Raw genomic sequence first — 25,890 nt, 5'->3', positions numbered from 1 at the left:
TCTAGTTTTCACTGGCGTCTCGTGGCCATGATGTTTTCTAGTTTTCACTGGCGTCTCGTCTCCATGATGTTTTCTAGTTTTCACTGGCGTCTCGTGGCCATGATGTTTTCTAGTTTTCACTGGCGTCTCGTCTCCATGATGTTTTCTAGTTTTCACTGGCGTCTCGTCTCCATGATGTTTTCTAGTTTTCACTGGCGTCTCGTCTCCATGATGTTTTCTAGTTTTCACTGGCGTCTCGTGGCCATGATGTTTTCTAGTTTTCACTGGCGTCTCGTCTCCATGATGTTTTCTAGTTTTCACTGGCGTCTCGTGGCCATGATGTTTTCTAGTGTTCACTGGCGTCTCGTGGCCATGATGTTTTCTAGTTTTCACTGGCGTCTCGTGGCCATGATGTTTTCTAGTTTTCACTGGCGTCTCGTCTCCATGATGTTTTCTAGTTTTCACTGGCGTCTCGTGGCCATGATGTTTTCTAGTTTTCACTGGCGTCTCGTCTCCATGATGTTTTCTAGTTTTCACTGGCGTCTCGTGGCCATGATGTTTTCTAGTTTTCACTGGCGTCTCGTGGCCATGATGTTTTCTAGTTTTCACTGGCGTCTCGTGGTCATGATGTTTTCTAGTTTTCACTGGCGTCTCGTCTCCATGATGTTTTCTAGTTTTCACTGGCGTCTCGTCTCCATGATGTTTTCTAGTTTTCACTGGCGTCTCGTGGCCATGATGTTTTCTAGTTTTCACTGGCGTCTCGTGGCCATGATGTTTTCTAGTTTTCACTGGCGTCTCGTGGCCATGATGTTTTCTAGTTTTCACTGGCGTCTCGTGGCCATGATGTTTTCTAGTTTTCACTGGCGTCTCGTCTCCATGATGTTTTCTAGTTTTCACTGGCGTCTCGTGGCCATGATGTTTTCTAGTTTTCACTGGCGTCTCGTGGCCATGATGTTTTCTAGTTTTCACTGGCGTCTTGGAGCAATAAGTGGGCGTATCGTATTCAAATAACTTGACAATTTGACGTCATCTAGTCAGAGAAAAAGCTTCGGTCTTCAAACGATTCTTAAAAATGACTCAGAGTCGACTCTTACTTTTTAAAGAAAATAACTATATATACGGTGCACTGTCATATTTCAAACTTTGCAGGATGTTTTTGTTCACTTAGATCTATGTTAAACACTACATGAAAGGTACATTTCAAAATTCCATGATAGGTGCTCTTTAATATAGATGTAAATTATTGGCAATGTTATGTTGATTCTTTGTCAGTTTCATTCAAGCAAAACTTACAAACAAGAATAGTGGGAGGGGGGGGGGAAGCTATAACATAACCTTGGCCCTGATATCTCTGAAACAGCGCGCATATGGGAGTGGGTGAGTGGCTTTATTGGGGACTGTGGGAAGAATGTTTACAGTGAATCTGTGCGGGCGGGCGGGCAGACAGCTCCTCGTTACCCAGGCCTCGTGTCTTAATTACCACACCGCCTGTGAAAATGCCTCTGTTGCGAGCAGGCTGCCGGTCTGTCGTTATGCTAAGCAGCAAATATTCACCTGCCTCAGACCTGTGCACACAAACACACCATTTCTGCCGCCGCTAAAACATTTGCCCTCCTCCCACAGTTTCCATGGCAACTGTCATCCCTTGGAGTGGGTGGTAGAGAGGAGAGTGGAGGGTTGTTTTGCTGGTTGTGATGGCTTCTAGGCGTGCAATAACAACATATGACTTAGTCATGGCAGACTGTGCATCGACTTTACTGGTGTGAGAGACTCATCTGTTCCACTGTTGTTGTTCCTACAAAAAGTCAGTCCAGAGTTATTATTTGTTGGTTATTATTTTTTATGAATTATTTATGAAAAAGGTTACAAATTATATTATATAAGGTGTTATAGTAAAGAAAACAAACAGGGTGCGCTTCCTGCCGTCTCAGTCTCTGTGAACTTCTTTCTGAAACGTGTCGCTGAGCGTATACTTGGCCCACGAGAAATATATCTTTAGAAAACTTGAAGTGTCTACTTTTAAATGAAGTCATATTGAAAACAAATATTCTCTGTTTTGTAGGGAACTGCACATTACATGGGACTGCACATACCATTTTATAGTAGAGCCCCTCTCTGACGGCAATAGTGGAGAAAGGTTTGTTACATTTCCACTGGATCTTGGTGGACTAGCACAGGGGTTTTCAAACTGGGGTCCTCCATAAAGTTCTAAGGGGTCCCCAGAAAATTTTAGAGAATAAAAAGACAAAATAAAAATTGATAAAGTTTCATTTCTGTTTCTCTCCTTTCTTGCGGTATACATTGCAGAATTATATATGTTTGCTTTATATCTTTATTGAGTTTTTCATCACCATCACCTTTATCTCACTCCCTGGCAGTTTTCTTAACACAGTACGTAAGCTTCTTACACTCTAAAAAATGCTGGGTTAAAAATAACCCAAGTTGGGTTTAAAAATGGACTAACCCAGCAGTTGGGTTGTTTTAAGCAAACATTTAACCCTACCGCTGGGTTAAAACAACCCAATTGCAAATCGTTTGTATAAGCAACTTTCACAATAAATGTATGTACACTCTAAAAAATGCTGGGTTAAAAATAACCCAAGTTGGATTGAAAATTGATTAACCCAGCATTTTTTAGAGTGTACATACATTTATTGTGAAAGTTGCTTATACAAACGATTTTTAATTGAAAATGTTCTTCTTCAGGATTATACATCCAACATCAATAGCCAACTTAAGTTGGGAAACAATACACTCTAAAAATGCTGGGTTAAAAATAACCCAAGTTGGGTTGAAAATGGACTAACCCAGCAATTGGGTTGTTTTAAGCAAACATTTAACCCAACCGCTGGGTTAAAACAACCCAATTGCTGGGTTAGTCCATTATCAACCCAACTTGGGTTATTTTTAACCCAGCATTGTTTAGAGTGTCTGTTGTATTTAAAATGTCACACTTGCTATTTATCCTGACAGCTTAAATGTTTTTTCGTACATAAAAATAGATGGATTTTAGGAAAGGGGTCCCTCATAAAGATTCATCATATTTGGGGGTCCTTGGCATCATAAAATTTGGACTAGCACAAACAAATGTCCAAATCGATCAGACAAGGACGATAGGGCAACTGACAGACATCACAAGCGTGGGAAGGACAAGACTTCTCATTGGTCCACAGGCAGTTTCTGCCCTGCACCCAACTTAATCCCCAAAGTTTAAGCCAACCACATCAATTCTTTAGGACCTTTTGGATGCTAGAGAAGTGGCTGGAACAAAGGAAGGCCACAACGATCCATCCAATCCATTCATAACTATGTTTGGAAACCTCTGAGAAATAAGTATTATCACTGACAGCTATTTGTAGTGCAACATCTTACACAAATTCAGCAGTAGATGTATCAATGCAAGCATGACAGTTCAATCTTTTACCATCTTGTTTGGACTTTGTTTAGAACATTTCCAAAGGTATTCTGATGGTGTTTTCTTCAGTGAATGGCAAAAAACACCTTGGAAATGCCAGGTTTGTTTCACTTAAAGGGTAAGTTCACCCAAAAATGAAAATTAGCCCATGATTTACTCACCCTCAAGTCATCCTATGTGTACACGACATTCTTCTTTCAGACGAATAACATTGGAGTTACAGTGAGGAAAATAAGTATTTGAACACCCTGCTATTTTGCAAGTTCTCCCACTTAGAAATCATGGAGGGGTCTAAAATCGTCATCGTAGGTGCATGTCCACTGTGAGAGACATAATCTAAAAAAAAATCCAGAAATCATAATGTATGATTTTTTAACTATTTATTTGTATGCTACAGCAACAAATAAGTATTTGAACACCTGTCTATCAGCTAGAATTCTGACCCTCAAAGACCTGTTAGCCTGCCTTTAAAATGTCCACCTCCACTCCATTTATTATCCTAAATTAGATGCACCTGTTTGAGGTCGTTAGCTGCATAAAGACACCTGTCCACCCCATTCAATCAGTAATCAATCCAACTACTAACATGGCCAAGACCAAAGAGCTGTCCAAAGACACGAGACAAAACTTGTACACCTCCACAAGGCTGGAAAGGGCTACGGGGAAATTGCCAAGCAGCTTGGTGAAAAAAGGTCCAGTGTTGGAGCAATCATTAGAAAATGGAAGACGCTAAGCATGACTGTCAATCTCCCTCGGACTGGGGCTACATGCAAGATCTCACCTCGTGGGGTCTCAATGATCGTAAGAAAGGTGAGAAATCAGCCCAGAACTACACGAGAGGAGCTGGTCAATGACCTGAAAAGAGCTGGGACCACCGTTTCCAAGGTTACTGTTGGTAATACACTAAGACATGGTCATGGTTTGAAATCATGCATGGCACGGAAGGTTCCCCTGCTTAAACCAGCACATGTCCAGGCCCGTCTTAAGTTTGCCAATGACCATTTGGATGATCCAGAGGAGTCATGGGAGAAAGTCATGTGGACTTTCAGATGAGAACAAAATATAACTTTTTGGTCATAATTCCACTAAACATGTTTGGAGCTTTACGCCCGTTTCACACAAACTCCGTCTGCAGTGTGTATGCGATGGAGGAGCCGCATGCGCTGTTGTGCTTTCACATATGCCGCATTTGCAGTGCGCAACTGATCCGCGGTTGTATACCACAAACACAGCATTTATTCATTATTTTTTATTTCAAATCCAAAAGTTGTTACTAAACATGGCTAGTTAGCATTGCAATTGTCTTTGTATAGCCGTACACATCACGTTTATAAATGCACTACATTTAAACAACGTTTTATTCAATTCATTACTTTATATTTGTATAGCCTAATTTACATTTAGCTTGCTCACGTGAGTGGTAAAACATTTAAACATCACAAACATTTTAAATTAAAACTTACAACAGGCTAGATAAAAACAGCCGACTCTCGTCTTTTCTTTTGTTTTTACATCTTTCTTACAAGAAATCCTGCAGGTCATAACGAAATTAGTTTTTCCACCTCCAAGAAAGGACAAATGTTATCCATTACGTCACCTTTTTGACCTAAATGCCAGGTAACCTAAAGGTGTCGTTTTCCTCGCTTTACCTGAGGAAAAAAGCCATGAGTTGACTTTGAAACAGAGTAGACTTTAAATGATATGCATCTGTGGTGAAATTACTAGATTTTCCCGTCAATACATGTTTATTTTAATGCGAACAATACGCTGTCACTTTAATTCAGCAGTGCTGCACAAAAAATAGACTCTGTGTGGAAACGATCGCCGCACTGCTGCAAATATGAAAGCTGTAATCCGTTAACATGGGTACGGAAAAAAAAATGCACCGCAAAAGGAGTATGCGTTTTTGAAGGCCATAAAAGTCAGGTCAAGTCAAGTCACCTTTATTTATACAGCGCTTTTTCAGGGTTTCTACAGGTTTCATCAAGTCAAATTTAAGACTTTTTGAGACCTGTTTAAGACCAATATGAATTAAATTTAAGACCTATAAAAGGAAATTAAGTAAATTAATTTATTCAAATTGTACATAAACTTGTATCAACTTGCACTTCCTCATAGCTCAATCGCACCAGAATTTTTTGACTTTTTTTGTGATTTGAGATCAAAATGACTGAATTTGTGGTGGTAATTTTTTTTACATTTACCATATTATGTATTATGCTAGATGCACAATAGTCAAATGACAATAAAACAAACTAAACACATAAATCTTGTTTATTTTGGTTACGAATAATGCAGGATCTCAAAAGAATGCATGTTGGTTTTTCGTTGCATTTAGTAAATCGCAGAAACACAAACTGGAGGACTATAAGCTGAAGAATAAAATCAGTTCTATGTGTCTGTGGTACAATCAGAGAGAGAGACTCCAATAACACCAAAGCTGATTGGCTGCAATATAAGACGCATGTTGGTCTCATTTGTAGTCGTAATACCGCAAATTATATTTGGACTAGCGAAAGAAAGAACTACAACATGGAGACATTTTTTTATATATATATATATATATACATTCTAAAGTGCTACTGGAGCATTTCAATGAGCATTAGAGGTAGTGTCACATGGACTTAGGAACATTAAGACCTGTTTAAAATGATTTAAGACCTAGAGCAGAATACTTCAGTGAATTTAAGACTTTTTGAGCTCTAAAATTTAGATTTTGAAATTCTAGACTTTTTTTAGAACTTTTAAGACCCCGCGGAAACCCTGTTTTTACAATGCCGATTGTTTCACAGTGTTAGACAGGAAAATAATGCAACAGAATTTGATTTGGCTGATTTAAATTCTCATAAGTGTCAATACGGGCAAATCAGTAATATTGTTGAATATTTAGTGTCCCCAACTAAGCAAGCCAAAAGCCAAAGGCAACATTAGTGGAGGGTTTTTGTCTTCGCAGGTGTGAAACACATCAATATTTATGGCCATTGTCACTCCCTCGCATGCAGCCTTTCTGACACTAAAAGTGGCCTTAATTCAGTGACTTTTTTTCCCCACTAACCACACAAACATCATTTTCTAAAAAAAAAAAAAAAAAACTTGTTTATGACTTTGCTGAATACAGTGTAATCAGACTTTAGCCATGAACATGTTGCAAGTAACAGAAATAAGCACAAATGTCAGGGCATGTCAAAACCCCTCCAGGAGCCAGAACACACCTCAGACCCCAGAGGGTTAATTCATCCTCTGATTCCTCTGGCGCAAACACTCATTCTCGCTTTCCTTGCTCATGCGGCCCTCCATGAACTGCAGAGCTCAGAGTTCAGGACTGAGGGATGGCTGTGCATTTCTTATCAAAACCCTCTACCAAAAACACAAGCCACATTTTGCCACAGAAGTTTTCCAGACTGCCTCCGTGTGGTCCTTGCAGAGTAAATGTCCATCCGAGAGGGAGATGAAAGGACGATATGGTGGAGCATACTTTTAAAGATCAAAGCCATGGACACTGCTCAGAGTCTTGTGCTAGAAATCACTCAGTAATGGGCAAGAATGAGCACAAATATAAAGCAGCATAAAAAGATATACCTGACGAGGATAGAATTCACTGAAAGAAGTCAGGTAGATGAAGCTCATGAAAATTGCAAAAAACTTCAGTCTCTTGACTAATCCTGCCATTGAATCTTATGATTCTATATGGACTTCAGGTAATCGTCACGCCTGGCCAGTGTTTCCACAGCATCAGCTCCTCAAGCAGCGTCAAAATGAGTATCAGGAAACAAAACATTCAAAGGCATCAAAACTGAACAGCTGAAAACAATGTCCAACAAAACCACACACAAATTGATTCAATCAAACCTCCCTTTCTCAGAACTTTATTGACCAATTATATGAGGCAACAAAAAATGCTTCAATAAGTAACTGTTCTATTGCATCATGGGAGAGACAACACCACCTCCCCCATAGACATGTGATATAATAAATACAACAATATAACAAGTCAGTAGGGTTGGGCAGAACATTTCCGGTACATTTCCAGAAATTTTTCACAGGAACTTAATTTGGGGAATTTTGGAAATGTATGAATTTGGAAACTTTTTTTATGAGAATATATTGGAAATTTTGGTAATATACAAACACAAATATAAACATTTTGTTTGGTCATAAGTAGACATGTTTTTTTTTTTCCTTTGCATACATATTTTCCAATTAATTACTTCAGCAATTGTTATGCATGTGATATTTCCGTGTCACATGATCCTTCAGAAATCATTCTAATATGCTGATTTGATACTCAGTTATTAATGTTGGAATAAGCTGCTTAATATTTTTGGGTAAACTGTGATGTTTTTCAGGATTCATTGATGAATAAAAAAAGTTTTAAAAAAAGAACAGCATTTATTTAAAATATAAATATTTTCTAAAAATACAAGTCTTTATTATCACTTTTTATCAATGTAACACATTCTTGCTGAATAAAAGTATACATTTCTTTCCAAAAACAGAAAGAAAATTACTGAGCCCAAACTTTTGAACGGTAGTGTAGGCCTATATTGATACAGAAGATTTATATTTTAAATAAATGCTGTTCTTTTTTAATGTGACACTGAAGACTGGAGTAATGATGCTGAAAATTCAGCTTTGATCACAGGAATAAATTATTTTAATAAGTATATTAAAATAGAAAAAAACACCAATCACCAGCCTAGATGATGATACTCACGATGTTTCTGTAATGTATCTTAAAATGTATAAATAAATCGTCAAAAAATAGAAAAACTTTAAAATTGTAATAATATTTCACAATATTATGTTTTTTTCTGTATTTTTGATTTAAAAAAATACACCCTGCAATAAGTATTGTGCTGTGTGCATGTGATTGAGGAATGTGCAGGGTAGAAATTCAACAGAAAGTGCATTGAATCTGGTTGTTTAAACCAAGATCATGCTGCAAAAAATGTTCAACTACATTTAAAGGAACACGCCGACTTTTTGGGAGTTTAGCTTATTCACCGAATCCCCCGGAGTTATAAATGATACATACCATTCTCATCTCCGTGCCATAACTCTGTCTGACACACCCACCGTTAGCCTAGCTTAGCACAAAGACTGGAGGTAAATGGCTCCAGATAGCCTAGCTTAGCACAAAGACTGGAGGTAAATGGCTCCAGCTAGCCTAGCTTAGCACAAAGACTGGAGGTAAATGGCTCCAGCTAGCCTAGCTTAGCACAAAGATTGGAGGTAAACGGCTCCAGCTAGCCTAGCTTAACACAAACACTGGAGGTAAATGGCTCCAGCTAGCCTAGCTTAGCACAAAGACTGGAGGTAAATGGCTCCAGCTAGCCTACTGCTCAATAAGAGACACAATAACGCCAACATTTTCCTATTTACATGTTGTGATGTGTGTAGTTAAGGCCGACGGAAAATGAAAAGTTGTGATTTTCTAGACCGATATGGCTAGGAACTAAACTCTCATTCCTGCGTAATAATCAATTGCTTTGAGCCGTACCATGAGTGAAGCGGCGCAATGATATTACACAGAACCTGAAAATAGTCCCCAGTGCTCTCTGTGTAAGCAGGTTGTCGAAGTAAGAAGTTAGCCGATTTTCAGGTGCTGTGTAATATCATTGCACCGCTGCACTCATGGGACGGCTCAAAGTTCCTTGATTATTACAGGAATGAGAGTTTAGTTCCTAGCCATATCGGTCTAGAAAATCGCAACTTTTAATTTTCCGTCGGTCTTAGTACCCGATGTAACTATACACATCACAACATGTAAATAGGAAAATGTTGGCGTTATTTTGTCACTTATTGAGCAGTAGGCTAGCTGGAGCCATTTACCTCCAGTCTTTGTGCTAAGCTAGGCTAGCTGGAGCCGTTTACCTCCAGTCTTTGTGCTAAGCTAGGCTAGCTGGAGCCGTTTACCTCCAGTCTTTGTGCTAAGCTAGGCTAGCTGGAGCCATTTACGTCCCGTCTTTGTGCTAAGCTAGGCTAGCTGGAGCCATTTACCTCCAGTCTTTGTGCTAAGCTAGGCTAGCTGGAGCCATTTACCTCCAGTCTTTGTGCTAAGCTAGGCTAGTTGTGGGTGTGTCAGACAGAGGTATAGCACGGAGATGAGAATGGTATGCATGGACTTGTCTAACTCTGGGGGATACGGCGAATAAGCTAAAGTCACAAAAAGTCAGTGTGTTCCTTTAAGTTCCCCGTTATAGGCTAAACTGCAATTTTGCAAATAACCAGTTTATTCCCACTAATTCCCATGGAACGTTTCTAACCTTGAAAATCACTGGAATTTGAGAAAAAAAAATTAATGTAAAGAAAAATTCAAAATCTGTGCCCATGTTTAATTTTAATGGTTGAGTGTGAATTGTATGTTTAATGTTTAATTTTTACAAAGTTATTCCTTTGTGCATTTGAGTGATGATGTTGTCTCAGTGTGTGTGAGGGTACCCCAAACGAACGTCTCCTCATGTCTGGATAAGACTACTCGTCAAGCTTTCAGTGGGTAGTAGGGATGTGCCATATCATACCGTCCACGATAATACCGGTAAAAAATTGTACATGATAAAAAAGTGTCATATCGCGATATCAATGATATAGCGACGCGATGGCGTATGGCGCATTTACGTTCCCTAGCGCGCACAACAACAACACCTGTCAGAGTATACACGAAGAGCAGCATGTCAGCCTCCGATAACCACTTAGTACCTAAAAAGGAGCTGCTTGGTTACAAGAGGTCAGCCCTCTTGACAACTGACTAAACTTTGACAACTTAAAGCTGCTATTGATGTTTGCAGCGCAATATTTGACCGAAAGGGAAACATTGACACTTATTTTCGTCAGTTACGGCTCGTTAGATCTAGCATTCTGCCTTCTTTGAATCAGACACAGAGATAAAGTAGTGCGTAAGATTACATTTATTTGAATGAATGGATTATAGCATTTTTTTGGATTAATGAGAGAGAGAGAGAGAGAGAGAGAGAGAGAGAGAGAGAGAGATTCATACCTGTGTGACTGCGTCTGTTCAGCGTCATGTGGGTTTATTACTGAAAAATAGCGATGTAACCCCATCGTTGCTGAGAAATATAATGTAGTGATCCAGTAACTTAGCTATTTTATTGCTAAAAGTCGCGGGGCGGCGTTAATAGATTCTGTGTTCATGAATGTGCAGCGCAATCTCTGCTCTCTGAATGCGAGTGCGCGCGCGTGTGTGTGTGTGTGCTTGTGAGCTTCAATTGCCCCCGTTTACATGCACACTTTTATGTCATTCCGATTAAAATTATTCCGATTGAACGATTCTGTGGACAGTTTACACGAGACGTTATCTAAACCGATCTGGTGTTGCTGTAAGAAACACCTCAGAAAAATAAATTCTTCGGTCAGGCACAGAAGAATTAGTAGAGTAGAAAGTGCTGGGACAAACGCTGTCAGATGAGATGGCGTAGCCAGGCTATGTTTGTGTCATTATTCCAACATTATCTTCATAACTTGTTACAAAATAATAAGTTTAACACTTCAGAAAAATGTGTGTATCCTTATGAAAGCAGTGTTTATATGCAGCATTTTCATTCGTACTTTTAAACCGATTAGGTGCTCTGTGTAAACACACCTGAAATGAAAACAGCGCATTAATATAGAACGAGGATTCATCTGACTTGGAACTACCTGTGCATTAAACGATTTTATTGCGCACCTTCCAGCCAATCAGAATCAAAAATTCAGACAGACCATGGCATAAATTACATTAGTTATTGTTAAACTAAAATGTTATGGTTTTGTTTGCACTAATAAATGCTGTTGCCTACCAGCTGCAATAACCAATAAAACGTATTAACCATATTTTTTTTTCTATATCGTCATAAATATCGTTATCGCAAATATTCTTGAAATATCGTGATATAATTTTGAGGCTATATCGCCCACCCTTAGTGGGTAGTTGTTTGGTGCTGGAGTAAATAGTTTAAACCATGTCTACACTGCAAACCAGTGTGTCATGACAAAACTACATCTCTCCAATTTGTAAAACGACAACCTGTGCTCCTATCATAATCAACAGAGCTGTTTACTCTGCAAGTGCACTGGAGATATATCCACCTGCAGTCGCTCTGAGGCAACTGTTGTGTGACTTTAACTTTGAGTGCACTTAAAGAGTATTAATGCTCTGGGGAAGGCGCAGGTGTTATTGGAGCACTGGCATCACACAAGGCACAAAGCTCAAGAGACATCCTGAAACTGGATTGGTAAATCAGTGCCACTGAAGAGTTGTGTCACCTCATCGGCTGTCTAATCTTGGTTTCTATCGCACCCCTACTTCCCCTTCCTTTATTATGTATTTTTTGTAATTTTCCTAAATCCAATCATTCCTACAAACAGCAGAAGAAAACTAAAAACACTGTGTATTATCTGAATATATACTTGACATGTTTCTAATTTAATTTACTAAATGTAAAAATTCAAAAAAGGAATCACATCAATGCCTTTCTTAATCTCCGTCATCAGTCTCAGCAGTGCAATTCTCTTCTGCAAATTGCTCTGCCAGACGTTCAAAAAATCCCTTAACAACGTGTCCAACCACACAGAATGTGCCAGACTTTATGCCATGTGTGAAAGGGATTATTTCAGCTGCATTTTCAAGGGGGATAAAATAAGTTCAATGATCCAATGGCCAATGCATTCCCTTTACTCATAAAACCATGGATAAGTGCACTGCATGCGGCCTCACTAAGGTGTCAATTAAAGTGTATAAACACAGAAGAAGCTCAATGGGAAAAGAGCACTGGCATCTTAGTTCTTTCTGGTTCTCGAATATGATTGGCTGAGAGCCTTTTCCAGCCGTGTGACATCCATTTCACCCAATATCGGCACCGTTTGTATCACTCAGCTTGCGGCGACTGTCATGGCAATCCAGCAAATCCACCATAAGTTTTAAAAATACTACTGTTGTTGTGTCACGAAATGTAGTTTTAGGCGAGAATGTAGTTAATTGGACCTCAAATATGTGACTCGTATATAAACATAGCGCCTGTTTTACAATTTGACGCTTTCACAGATGCGAGATCCAGGGTGTCAGCATTTGTGTACCCACAGAGAACAGCTTCATATCGGACAGTCCTCTGGGATTGGCCGCTGGCTCTTACTGTATGTAGATAGCGGTTAAACACATGATCAATCATTTGGGGAATATCAAACGGGAAATCTTTGGTCTTATTTAGGGATGAAACGATTACCGGTTTGTATAACAAGCTATACATGAAATAAAGCAAACAATTCAGTCAAACATTCAAAGTCAGTGCTAGTAGGCTAACGTTACAACTGCAACGAACAGTTATAGCCTAAAAATATAAAGTAATGAAACTTCTCTTTGCCCTCAGACTAAACGATTTGCCAGGGAACAAATTATAGATCCATGAGACCAAAGATCGGCCGTTACAAGACGAATTATAGCTCGAGACGCCACAGAGACATCAGAGCCAGCGGCAGACGGCAGAAGGACTGGCCGAGGAAAGGTTGCCCTCGCAACTCCGAAAACGGCAGATAAAATGTTCAAATAGGCACTCTTTATATAAATAAACCACAGCTTTGAGCTTTAAACAACTACATTATTGACTGAAAAAGACTTAAAAATACGTTTTGTCACACATTAACAGTAGATTTTAACAAAAAAAAAGACATGTAAACACAGCCCATGTCAGCCATTTCTCAACGAGACGAGCCGCTGGCGGAAGCCCCGCCCATGACGTGAATTCGCGTCTGTTGTGCAGTGAATGTCACGGGCGATTCGCGCGAATTTCACACAGGATTGAAGCGAGTAAACTCAAAATGTTCAAGCGTCCACCTTCGCGCGATCAGCGCGAATTATTCGTGCGAATCGCGTCCGGTGTGAACGCCACATTAGACTTGTAACGCCAGTGCTCGCAAAGCCCAAAGTCCCGGGGCTATGTGCTTTTCAGACAGGCTACCACCGGCCTGCCGACGGGCTGTAGTGAAATAACATTCCTTTCTTGTGCGGGCGCGTGTGTGTGTGTGTGTACGATTCGCGGTTATATTCACTGATGATCGGACGAGCCAAGTAATACAGAAATAACATTCCAATCAATGGCGGGTGGATGAGAGATGAATCATTGTGTTTGTTTGTTTTTGTACTGACAGGGGAGCTGAAGCTCATTATAATATGCTAATCTTATCCAATCCTAGCCGTGGGCGTCTACTTCCAAGTCTTCAGTTCGGCACGCCCATAAAAACCGAGCGTTTTTCAGAGAGCCTCAAAACCAGGGCAGAAAATAGCCTATTACTTATTCATTATGATGTTTCTGAATGTAAAAACCATGCGAACGTCATAAGCTGACCTCAGACAACACTATAAAAAATTTTTAAAAGCCAGTTCATGACCCCTTTAAATCCTGTATGGCCTATAGAGCGCTGCTCTTGTACGTTTGACTGCATTGTTTGCTTGTGTTTACTTCCTGTTGTCTTTTATAAAGGCTTTTGTTTTTTATTTAAATATTATTGTTCAATAAATATTATTTTATATAAATATGCCGTATTTGGTATTGAGAAAGGGTCCGTCAGTGATTGCAATAATCGACTTCAGATGGAGGTCTTTATGAGTGACAAGGTTGTAAACAAAAAAGTTGTTTTAGTGCTGTCTTTGGAATTCTTTTAAAGGGACAAAGATATCGCTTTCTTCAGCGGACATTCAAGTGGATTTCTTATAATGGATATAATACTATGGACATCGAACTGAAGAATGAATACTATATCAGATGCAGGTAATACACTTGTTTAGTCGATCTCTCTCTCATAATACCATAATACTCTACATAATACAATAATCTTCAATGAAGCGACTCCTTCGTTACTCGTTCTAAAGTGACGTTTTAGTAACGTAGGCTTGGGCTCGACTGTTAAACTGTCAACTTGAGATGTGAATCCGTGTCGGAAGGAAGTAGTTCTGCACAAAAGTGTTTTTAAAGACAGTCTGTTGTTGTTTCTTGTTTATTTACTCCCTCGTGCCGTCAGACTGTTGTATAAACACAATATCACACTCATAGCCATGTGATATGGCTGTATATCGCTACTCGTGTGATATTGCTCATATATAATGTTGAAATAGTTTTTGTCAACACAAGCTTAACATTAAAAAGACAATTAACAATTTCTGACAACAGCCATTCGTGGATTGATTTTCCTTAAAAGCGTAAACACTGAGCCGCTATCAAACATCGCTCTGTGTGTGTGAGCATCTCGACCAGGGGTTGCACTACAAATAAAAATTACCCATCACTTTGACAGGCTGGATTGTAAATAATCTGATGTGCTCCATTTTATCTGTCAGTAAAATATTCAGCCAGTAATGCTCAGAGTATTTTATGAACTCACTGATAAGACGAGAACTGCTTTTTTCAGCCTGCACTCTCGTGATCTTTCCACCCAATTTAAACAATCTCTCATAAAATACTCTAGACTTCACTTGCAATCATTTCTCTACTCAAATATGTCTTTCCCAAAAGTAAGGTAATCGAAAATTTGGTAATCGAAAATTTGTTTGTGACAGATTTTCTGTACAGGTTAGTTCACCCAAAAATTAAAATTAGCCCATAATTTACTCACCCTCAAGCCATCCTAGGTGTATATGACATTCTTCTTTAAGACGAATAAAATCAGAGTTATATTAAAAAAGTCCTGGCTCTTCCAAGCTTTATAATGGCAGTGAATTGATTCGTTTTTGAAGTCCATAAAAAGTGCATCTATCCATCATATAACTGCTCCACATGGCTCTGGGGGGTTAATAAAGGTCTCACTTTTAACACTTTTTCCACGGAAGGCGACTTTATAAAGTTGTAAATATGGATATTTTTCTTACACAAACGCATCGATTCGCTTCCGAAGGCCTTTATTAACCCCCCAGAGCCGTGTGGAGCAGTTATATAACGGACAGATGCATTTTTTATGGACTTCAAAAACAGAGCAACTATTACTGCCATTATAAAGCTTGGATTAGCCTGGACTTTTTTAATATAACTCCGATTGTGTTCATACACACCTCGGATGATTTGAGGGTGAGTAAATCATGGGCTAATTTTCATTTTTGGGTGAACTAACCCTTTAAGTTTCTCTGTGAAATTCCCACTTCTGTTGAGGATCTATTCACATCCAGTCTTAGAAGAATAAATGGAATAAATATCATTCACCTCCCTGATTAGCTTAAATTTGCATATTACATTACTCCCGCAACAGGGAGGACTTAAGACTTGAATCCTCTGAAATGTGGATGATTATTTTGTAAATAATCAAGATCGATTAAAATTTTTAAAATCTAAATAATTCACTATACTTGTGATCAAAGTTCTTTTGATTGCAATATAATTTAATTATCAGGGCCAGCATTTCTGTCTTTTCCATTTTATAACCTATGCCCTCTTATTTAAATGTCAGCGCCGCCTCTGACAGCACAAATTTAGTCTTCAATAAGGTTATTTGAACAGATGTGTGTTCTCTGTATTAGGCATTTTACTGTACAGTGGTTACTATAGCAACAAGAAAATAAGAAGACAGACAAAGTGCTATGATCCAAGCAGCAGAAAATGACAAGCTCTCTAAAAGAAGCACTGGGAGGGGGGGATGTCGTGTATTGGTGGATGATAGGGTTGGTATATGTATATTAGGGTAGTGGCAGACATGCATATATCGGGTGATGTTGGGGTAGTAAATGGGGTGGGAAATAAGAGAGATAAATAGATTGAGAAAAACAAAAGAAACCATGATTAAAGGAAAGGCACGATAAATAATAGAATGGTTAGGTTGTAACCTGCTGTTAACTCGGAGCAGTGCTGGAAGATACAGCTCTGATGTTAACCACCAATCAATATCTAATGACCACCTCGGGGTCCCGATCAGACATGACACACCACCTTATGTTTCCCATGCCCTTTTGTGCAATTAACTAAAACAACGCTTGCACAGTGTGCAGAGCCAAAAAGCAGGCATGCACAATGACACCGCGTCTCTGAGCCCCACGAGCCAAATTGTGAGGTCCGCCGGTAATGACCGCGTGTTTTTCCTGTCTCAGCGTCTCCCAGACACCTCAGAGACATCTCCAATGCTGCAAAAATAGGCAAGATACTTGATATTCTCCCAGCTAACCACTGCGGAGATGGTCATTTTTTAAAGAACTGTTGTGCAAGCCTGCCACTGTATGAAAGACACAGAGCTGAGGGGGCAGTAAAGCACTGCTTTCAGCCGGAGAGAAGGTGTGCTGATGCCTTATTATTCTACAACACGTCTCCTCACTTCATATCTCTCCATTTTTGCTTTGCTTGTTCTGCTGTTTGGGAAGCACAGCGAGGGCACTCAATTGATATGGTCAGAAGGCGGTGAGCTTCCTGTGGGAAACAACGAGGAACATTTCGCTTTATATAGCCATTGATATTACACTCCTCACACCACTTGACCCATGACTCCTTCCTGTTCAGTACAATCCTCTAAATCTATTCTTCATCTCCTCACTCTTGTTTTAACAATTAAGTGCTCTTAGAAGTCTCTGTCTATCCATTATGCATGAATCTACAGGGACGGGAAAGTGTGAGAGAGAGAAAAAAATAAGGAGTCAATATTGTGAAAAACCATAGTTATGGAAGGAAGTGACAACTAATTTGAAGGGTTTTTTAAGCGTGTAAACGAATGATCAAAATGTTTCAGCCAGCGGAAGTCAAGAGGACTTCATTTTCACAACTCTCACTGGCTTGTTTGATATGAGGTATATGCTCCATTTAAGCAATTCACACCCTGGAAGTTTCCTTTCTGAAAGAGTGAATTTGGGCAGAGAGAAAAATGTGATGATGGCATAAAAAATCATGCAAATGAACTTAAAGAGCACCTATTATGGCATTTAAAATGTTCCAAATATTGTTTTAGAAGTCCCCAACAACAGTTTTGCATGCATGCAATGACAAAAAAAGACTTTAGTTTTCTTATAATATGCATTTATTTTTACCTGTTTTGACAGCGATTCTCAAATGATTCCTTTAGTGATTCACTTTTCAAACCCCGCCTTTACGTGACGCTAATCTGCGGTGATTGGTCCGATGACCCAGTCAGTTGTGATTGGTTTAGTCTGTGCAGATATTTTCGGAAACTGAACGCCCATCAAAGTCTTATAGTGACAGTAATTTGTTAATATGTGTCAGGAGTTATGAATATGAAAACCGCGTCGGTACCGTTTGATTGTAATATGAGCCTCAGCTGATCTCATTCATAAAAAAACTCCTCTATTCTCCTCACGAAGACTCGCGACAAATCAACATCCCTCAGGGCTTTTAGTTCAAAAGTGTGCAGATGAGGAGAAATATTGATAGATTCTTGTTCACTTAGATCTATGTTACACACTACATGAAAGGTCAATTTCAAAATTCCATGATAGGTGCTCTTTAAAGAAAACGTTTTCAGAAAACGTGTGCTTTAACACCATTGTAAGAAAATGCTCAATTCACCCATTTTAGCCACTTAATACATTAACCATTTGCAAAGTTACACCTAAAACCTGAAGTAAGCATTTTTGAACTTTTCCCATCACCCCAAAGGTTTTTGGTTATATGCCTGAAAACAGGTCTGTTGTTAACACAATAATCAAGATATCTTTATGTTTTATTTCTAAATACATCTATCACAAACTGTGGCTGTATTGAGCGAACAACGCAGGAGTGTATGACAAAAATAGTCAAGTCAAGTAAAGTCAACTTTATTTATATAGCGCTTTTAACAATGTAGATTGTTTCAAAGCAGCTTTACAGTGTTAAACAGGAAAATAATGCAGCATAATTTTATTCAGCTGTATAGCCATTCTGGAAAAAATTCAAGTATCATACAGTGACAGTGTGGGCTTTAGATCAATAATTTGATCAGTAATTTAGTTTAAATGGTTAATTTAGTTTATTATTTAGATGTATTTCGATGTTTAGTTGAAAAATTTAGTGTCTTCCAAGAAAAATAGTCTTTATTAGTCTTCCAAGGAACATGCAGGAGAATAGCAGAAATCCACCTGAAACACAACCGAATAACAAATAGACGACAAACCCATGAACAGGCAGAACTAAAGTTTCTGTCATTCACTTCCACCGACATATGGGATTCGCTCTTGAGAGCCCCAATCACCTCTGAGAATATCACCATTTATGAATTTAAGAAAAATCTTTTTATTTTACCATTACAATTCTACTATTTATATCTTAATTTATTCATTTTTCACAAAACCTGAAAACCTGTTTAATTAAATCGCCTGCAATCTGATAATCACACTAATCCATAAAACCAGTGTTTTAAAGCAAAGCATCACATCACTCCTCAATTCACTTCATCAGTTTGCAGTCCTTAGGAGCTTGTATAGGACCAGCATATTACAGCTTACATTCTGTGTTCTTCACTGCTTGTCACATATACACACTTCCGTCCTGAAACTGCTGGCCCGGAACTGTGTTCGCTGCAGCATTGCAATTGGATGTCTCAATTGCACAATAATATTGATCGGTGAGACAAGACAAGCGCTTTATAAGAGCATGGCCCCATGGACTCCATCAAGCAGGAATGGCTATACACCTATTTTCAGAGCAATTTGTAATTTGTTTTAGGACAATAGTATGGAGATTTTAAAGAGACATGCAGTCTGGAAGAGGTGTGAAGAAGTCATTTAATATGTGCAATGAAATCACTCTCAAATGTGAAAGGTTTATAGTCTGACAAATGTGTTAGTGTTTTTATTGAACATACAGCTGAATTTCAAACAATTTAAGTGACCATTATAGGTATTTTACAGGCTCAGTCCAGCAGGATTAAGCATTTTGATCATGGACACAATTGATGTAGATCAAGGACCAACCCTTGCAGGATTTAAAGGGGACCTATTAAGTCTTTTTCAAAGTCGTGATTGTGTTTGGGCTCTACTAGAATAGGTTTTTAGAATAGATACATTATTTCCCCCATATTCTCCATTGTTGCGGCTCCTCTCTTCCCAGTCTGTCAGTAACACTCTGTTTAGTTTCTGTCTCTATGAAGCCCCTCCCTCTGAAAAGCACAATGTGCTCTGATTGGTCGGCTGGACCAGTGTGCTGTGATTGGTCAACCGCAACTCATGTTTGGGACATGTCACCATAACGTCAAGTTTCAACAGACTACTAATGCTGCGTTCACACCAAACGTGTCAAAATCGCATCTATTTGGACGCTTGAACATTTTGAATCCATACGCGCGTCCACAGCGAATTGGACGTGCGTATAAATCGAGCGTTTGAAGCGAAATAGACGCACGTTTAAGGAGCTCCAAGAGAATTAGTGTCATAAAACACCACTCTGCCTCTTTTGATTTTCATTAAATATATATATTAAACATTAACAGCCACACAAATGTGGTCCAGGCAACTCCTACATTATCTTATTACAACACACATTTAAAATATGCTGTCTTTAAGTTGTTTCTAAATTAATTTGGAGAGTAACTGAAATTATTACAATATCAAAATATTAAAAACTCCAATGTTTTTAATTTCAATTAAACATGATTAATTACAGAAAAATGCAATGAATTAGTTTTTTTATTTATTATCAATTCACAGCACTAATATTTTGTTGTGACTTGAAGTGCTTCGAGTGCAGTGTTATGTTGCAGTATTTGTCCTGTTCTATAATATTAACAAAAACACACTCTTTTTACGACTAAAATAACAGTTAAGGGTAAAAAAAACTGAATTCCACAAAATTTAAACGGAAATAAAAGGAAATATAGCTGCAAGCAGCCATTAACGGGGCCAAGCGCAACAGAAGCAAACAAGGAAGATAGCAGCAGACCAACTGAAAAAATTAGTAAAGACATTTGAAGCAAAACCGTTAAAACACCACATTAAAACATTGAGTTGTATAGTGCCAATGTCACGTTTTGTTCTATTATAGCGCCACCAAGAGGCACAATCCTACAATTTTTTTTATGTGTCATCGGAGTGAGCCCATACATGTGTGTGTCAATTTTGGTGAAAATATCTCATTTCGTTTTGGAGTTATAGACATTTATATGAAAAAACATGTAAAAAATGACTGACACTTGACTTTGATTGGATTTTACTACCCCTTACTATCAATATTTTGACATTTGGGCTGAAACATATAGCTATCGACCTATGTTTCCGATTTTCTGGCGCTGGTTTCGTCTCGATCAGACTAGCGGTTTCGAAGATATCAGCTAACGTTTTTTAAGCGCTAAATTACCGCGCTGCACAAACCATATGCCAAAACCTGGCAAATCTGGTATCGTTGGACTCGGCAAGGATTCAGGAGACAAAAAAAGTTAGTCCCATGAAAATAAGTCAACCCCACCCAAAGTTATAAGCGTTTGAAAAAAAAATTATCCACTAGGTGGCGCTGTTTCGAAACTTGCCAGGCTACTTCCGGTTCTCGTGCTGATGACCCAAACCGAGTTTCGTAACAATCCGTTCATGCGTTCATAAAATACAGCATTTTAGTACATAATTCAAAATGGCCGACAGTCAAAATGGCCGATATGGTAAAATTGGATATCAGACGACTCGGCATGCCGTCCTGAATCTAACGAGACCACTTTTATGATTTTTGGACAAACAGTTCAGAAGTTATAAGCAAAAATAGCCATTTTTCGTATCTCTGGACTAGTAGGTGGCGCTGCTCCGAAACGCTGCATGTTGCCTCAGGTCATGCTTGTGATGACTTGTACCAAGTTTGGTTTGAATACAATAAAGCGTTGCGGAGATATTGCCTTAAGTGTGTTTTTTCAAGCGTTACGTAAAATTTGTTTGCGTGTTAATCAAAAACGATTTAACCAATCAACTTGAATTCCATGTTTTTTTTGTCAACAGTGTCTGGAGATGATCTGGTTCAATTTTCGTGAAAATCGGACCAACGGCCTAGGAGGAGTTCGAAAAAGTTGGGTTTCGGTTAATTCAAAATGGCGGGAACATTGTAATGACGGAAATGACGTCATAGGGTGCGATCGAATCGGCTTGAACCAATGAATCGAAATAAAAAAAGATTTTGTTTCTAGCCCTTATGGTTCAAAAGTTATTAGCAAAAACATGAGTCAAACTTTGGACAGGTGGTGGCGCTAGAGAGATTGATTTAGAGACTCCAAAATTGGTGTGGGTACTATTGGTAATGACCTCTATCAGTGTACCAAATTTCATAATTTTCCCGCAAACGGTTCTATGGGCTGCCATAGACTTCCATGGCGGAATAATAATAAGAAGAAGAAATCTAACGATTACAATAGGTGCCTCCGCACCTTCGGTGCTTGGCCCCTAATTAGCAAAAATTAAAAAGGAAAAAACGGAATTTGAGAAAAAATACAACCGATTTCATAGGGCCCTACATTACACCCTGAAGAAAAAGCAGTAATACGACCCATTTAACCTTCCCACCTTTTTACGACCACTTGAGATCTTTAACACCTACATTACACCTCAACATCTTTACACTAGCCTTGTCTCGGGAAAAATCGAGTCTCGTGGCATCATGATGTATGGCCATCCCCAAGCATCAGACAACAGATGAAGCCACTGATGAGTTGGGGTTGGGTTTAGCCAAGTACAAGTCCAGTGAGGCGAACAAACTCTAGACAATGTCCAACATTATTATCGCCAAAGGTGCATCCGTTAGTGTTTGTTACCTGAGTGCGGAGGATTTCTCCTTTGGTCAGCTGCATGTCTCCCGTCAGCTCCTTGACAGAGATGCCCAGAGGCTCCAATCGCTTACTGAAGTAATTAGTCATCTCAGCAGCCAGGGCCTTCATAGGAGCTACGTATACAATCTATAGAGGCAGGAGAGAGAGACAGGACAAGCTCATGATAAATGAGAAAACACCACAGTACCATTTGTTCCCTGGCAACCAGTACAAATAACAATTTACAAAGAAATATGAAGCTGGCTGCCTAAAGTAAGAGTTTAATGGTGATGTATGAAGACTGTCTATCATCGTTGAAGCTGACATACACGCATGTGAAAATGCGCTTCACGAGACAATGCATCCGTTTACATCTCCAAACTATGGTAAAACTTCTTGACACATATTTAATGCTCAAGTCTATCCTTGCTTGACATGAGCTAAACAAACGCACCCAATCAGGTTGTGCTGCACACATGAGGCTGGTGCGGAAATGAGTTATTGGCTGCCAGAAAGCCAACAGCTCACTCAACAGAACCGTCTCTGAGTGTGTGTTTACCTTAAACTGGTCTTTGCGGATGACTCCCCCAGGCTGCAGGTGCTGGCGGATTTCGTGGAGGACGGTGAGCATGGCAATGTTGGTTTTGCCGGCACCGGTGGGAGCGCAGATGAGAAGGTTTTCATTGGTGTTGTAGGCCGTCTCAAACACTATAGACTGGATTCTGTTCAACCTCTTCATGCCCTTGAACACCAACTGGCCAATCTGCAAACACGCAAGACAAATTTCAATGACAAGATCTTGGTCTTGAGTAGGGATGCACGGTATTATCGGCACGACATCGGAATCGGCCGATAAACGCTTAAAATATAAAAATCGGCATCGGCCGATATGAAAAAATTATGCCGATATGCCTTGCCGATATGATAATGTGTTGATATGCGCCTGCAATACCTCACGTGTGCAATGAGTGCTATAGCGAATAAGCAAATACTTTGCATGTATGGTGATTTATATTGACATCATTAATCAACATCATTATATTGAATTTGTGAATCAACGCAGGATTGCCAGGTTTTCACAACAAAACTAGCCCAAAACAAGCACAATCGCGTCTCCCCACTCTCTAGCGCGCAGCAGCTGAAGCTCCTCCAGGTCCTAGTGCCCGCCCGGTTGAATTTTATATAGCCTATTTAGTGGAGGCACTGTTGTTACAGTAATAAAATGAAAAGTAGAATACACAAATAAATTGTAAAAAACTTGTAAATTAAATACTTTTATATACAGTTTATTATTCTGTAATAAAATTGTATGAAATGGATGATAAAAAAAATAATCCAAGGAGCACTAAAATAATTGTTTTTTTTATTTATTTGAAGCTAAAAACAGCATCAACTGATGCCACGCCACCCCCACTTCATGTGCACAAACATTACATCCAAAAATAAAATATTTAGGTTACAACTGCATCTGTCTGGGGTGAAAAATCACTGACATTATTATTGTTATTTTTAGAGAAAATATACTCTTATTATAAAAATAACTTTATTAACATTTATTTATCTTTAACAAGTATACTTTTAGTAAGGAGACCTCAGAAATCTGAAACCAGAATGAAAAAAAAAATTGTTTTGCTCAAAATGGTGGTTTCCAAACAAAATAAACGTATATCGGTATCAATATCGGCATCGGCCAAAATTAGTTGAAAAATATCGGCAAAATTCCCTATCGTGCATCCCTAGTCTTGAGATCTCAAAATACTGTGAACCTGTTCAATGTGGCGTGACAGAGGTTGAAGAAACGTGAGTGTATGTGTAGCAGATGTGGTGTGATGGAGACACATATGGTCAGAGGGACAGGGCACCAGGAGCCAAAACTTAATGAAGCCATTTTAATGTGCGGCTAATGAGCAACTCCGGTCTCCCACAAGGCAATCATCAGTGACCTTACCTAAACTAATCAATCACTGAAAGACAGAGTCAAAGAATACTGAACCGAAAATGAGATGCTTTACTGATGCTGTCAGATCAAGTGCTTCTCTACGAGTGACTGCTGGGACTTTATGAATGGCTGAGTGTGTACGGAGAGCTCAAACATTAAAACCTTGCAAAAGGCCACCAGGACTACGGAGGGGGAAACTCTCAGTGAAGTGTCAGGAGCTGTCAATCAATCCGCCCACTCCGGCCTTCTCTGCAGTGAACTGGGATAAGACATGAAAAGCCAGCGAGTGCTTTAGCACAGTCAGAAAGTCATGAATTTATTAGATCAAAAAGGGCACAGAAAAGTACAAAAATCTAATCACCGCACATTGAGTAAAACAAATCTAGAATCTCTGTTCCAATTATTTGTGTCTTTCTCTCCGACGTCTCCGGCTTTCTGCATCCCTCATTCCTGCCTCGGTGTCTTGGATCAGGAGATCAGGATTCATTAACAATGCTATCGGTTTCTCTTTTACCGTTCTGCTCTGGCACGCTTTAAATTAAAAGAAAAACAATTAGGCTGAGAGAGTTATTATAGGGCTCTGATCTGATTTAAAATCAAGACTGAAGAGCCAAACGGAAGGGATTATTAATAGCTGAAAGACGCTTCAAGGCACAGCAGTGAAGATGTGACTGCATGAGGATCATTTGATAGGTGGACGGAAAAGCAGTGGATTTTTCTGCAGGGATAAACTTCATTACAATAGAAAGTTGTCTTCCTATGTGCATATCTATTAATGTCCTGTATGTAATTAAACAAGTGACCTATCGGTAAGCCCCTCCCCTCATACGCAGATGAGCCAATAGCAGTTGAGTATCAGTTGCGCTGGGACCGGAACTCGGACATCTTTAGGTTTCAGCGCCAGAGAGAAACATTGGAAAATCCAAAGCTCTCATCGGTTTGATGGTGTTTATGCTACAGAAATGCTAAAACGAGGCACTGTAACACTGAGTCCAGGGATCCTGAGAGGATTTTCTGTTTGTCAAACTCTCGTTAAGTTACGATTAAAGTCCCTGCTAACATACAAACTGAAATAACTAACTGTTCTCACGTCATGTACACTGTAGGTCAAAAACACGAAGGTCTACATTTCAGTGCCTCTCCATATTAAACTGGTTATATGTAAATTAATTTAATTTTAGATATGTTTAAGGTCTACATTATCTGTCCTACTAAGGAGGACTCATATTTTGATGGGTATTATAGTCTACGGGTAGTGAAAGGAAGAGCTCGCACGCAGTTTATCGGAGTTTTTTTGCAGATGCAAAGTTTACCAGTTATTAACTGCACCTTTGAAAAGCCATTCGGTCTGTATATGTTTGTTTACTGTTAGTTTTATGAGTGTTTTTGTGTGATTTGCTGTGTATGTTAATGCTAATGCAACGGAGAGAGAGTCTGTGAATGAGACGTTAATGCGCACTTCTTCTGCTTTGTTAATTCAGCTCTTACGATGATTTTTTGGAGTGAATAACGATGCAATAAACTTGATAAACCATCAGTTAAGTTTGGCCATCATTCGGACGGGATATACGCTACAATCTGTGTCCAAAAACATCTCAGGATAAGGTTTTCACACTGACAGCTGTCATTGTAAGATATAGCAACTCTGTTTGTTTGTCCGAGTTAGCAACAGTAACTAAGGGGGACGGGGCTTACCGATAGGTCAATTGGCATGAAATGAAGAGTCGCCTCTTCTAGGAAAATATATCCCTCTATTTTATAAAAGCATTATAGATCTTATTGTGAACAATTCATCTGTGCATACATTACATTTTTCTATTGATTGGTTGATTGATAGATTGTGCAAGGTTTTATCAAAATGTGATAAACATTCTTCCTGTGAAAACCAGACTTC

At 39.1% G+C, this 25,890-nt stretch overlaps 1 protein-coding gene across 1 annotated transcript in view; it reads right to left on the bottom strand.

Moving 5' to 3' along the window:
* ascc3 (activating signal cointegrator 1 complex subunit 3) overlaps positions 1–25,890 on the bottom strand; it is a 352,716-nt gene that overhangs the window by 228,260 nt on the left and 98,566 nt on the right. Inside the window, exons 9-10 of the mRNA XM_079836136.1 lie at positions 22,617–22,820; positions 22,064–22,204 (exon numbers count right to left, since the gene is read on the bottom strand). Coding sequence (XP_079692262.1) covers positions 22,064–22,204; positions 22,617–22,820 — 345 coding nt within the window. The remainder of the gene's footprint in view (positions 1–22,063; positions 22,205–22,616; positions 22,821–25,890) is intronic.

Source organism: Gobio gobio, assembly GCF_949357685.1.
Source record: "Gobio gobio genome assembly, chromosome: 15".
NCBI lineage: Eukaryota > Metazoa > Chordata > Actinopteri > Cypriniformes > Gobionidae > Gobio > Gobio gobio.
The sequence above is the reverse complement of the archived record's forward strand: the minus strand, read 5'-3'. Positions and strand labels throughout refer to the sequence as shown.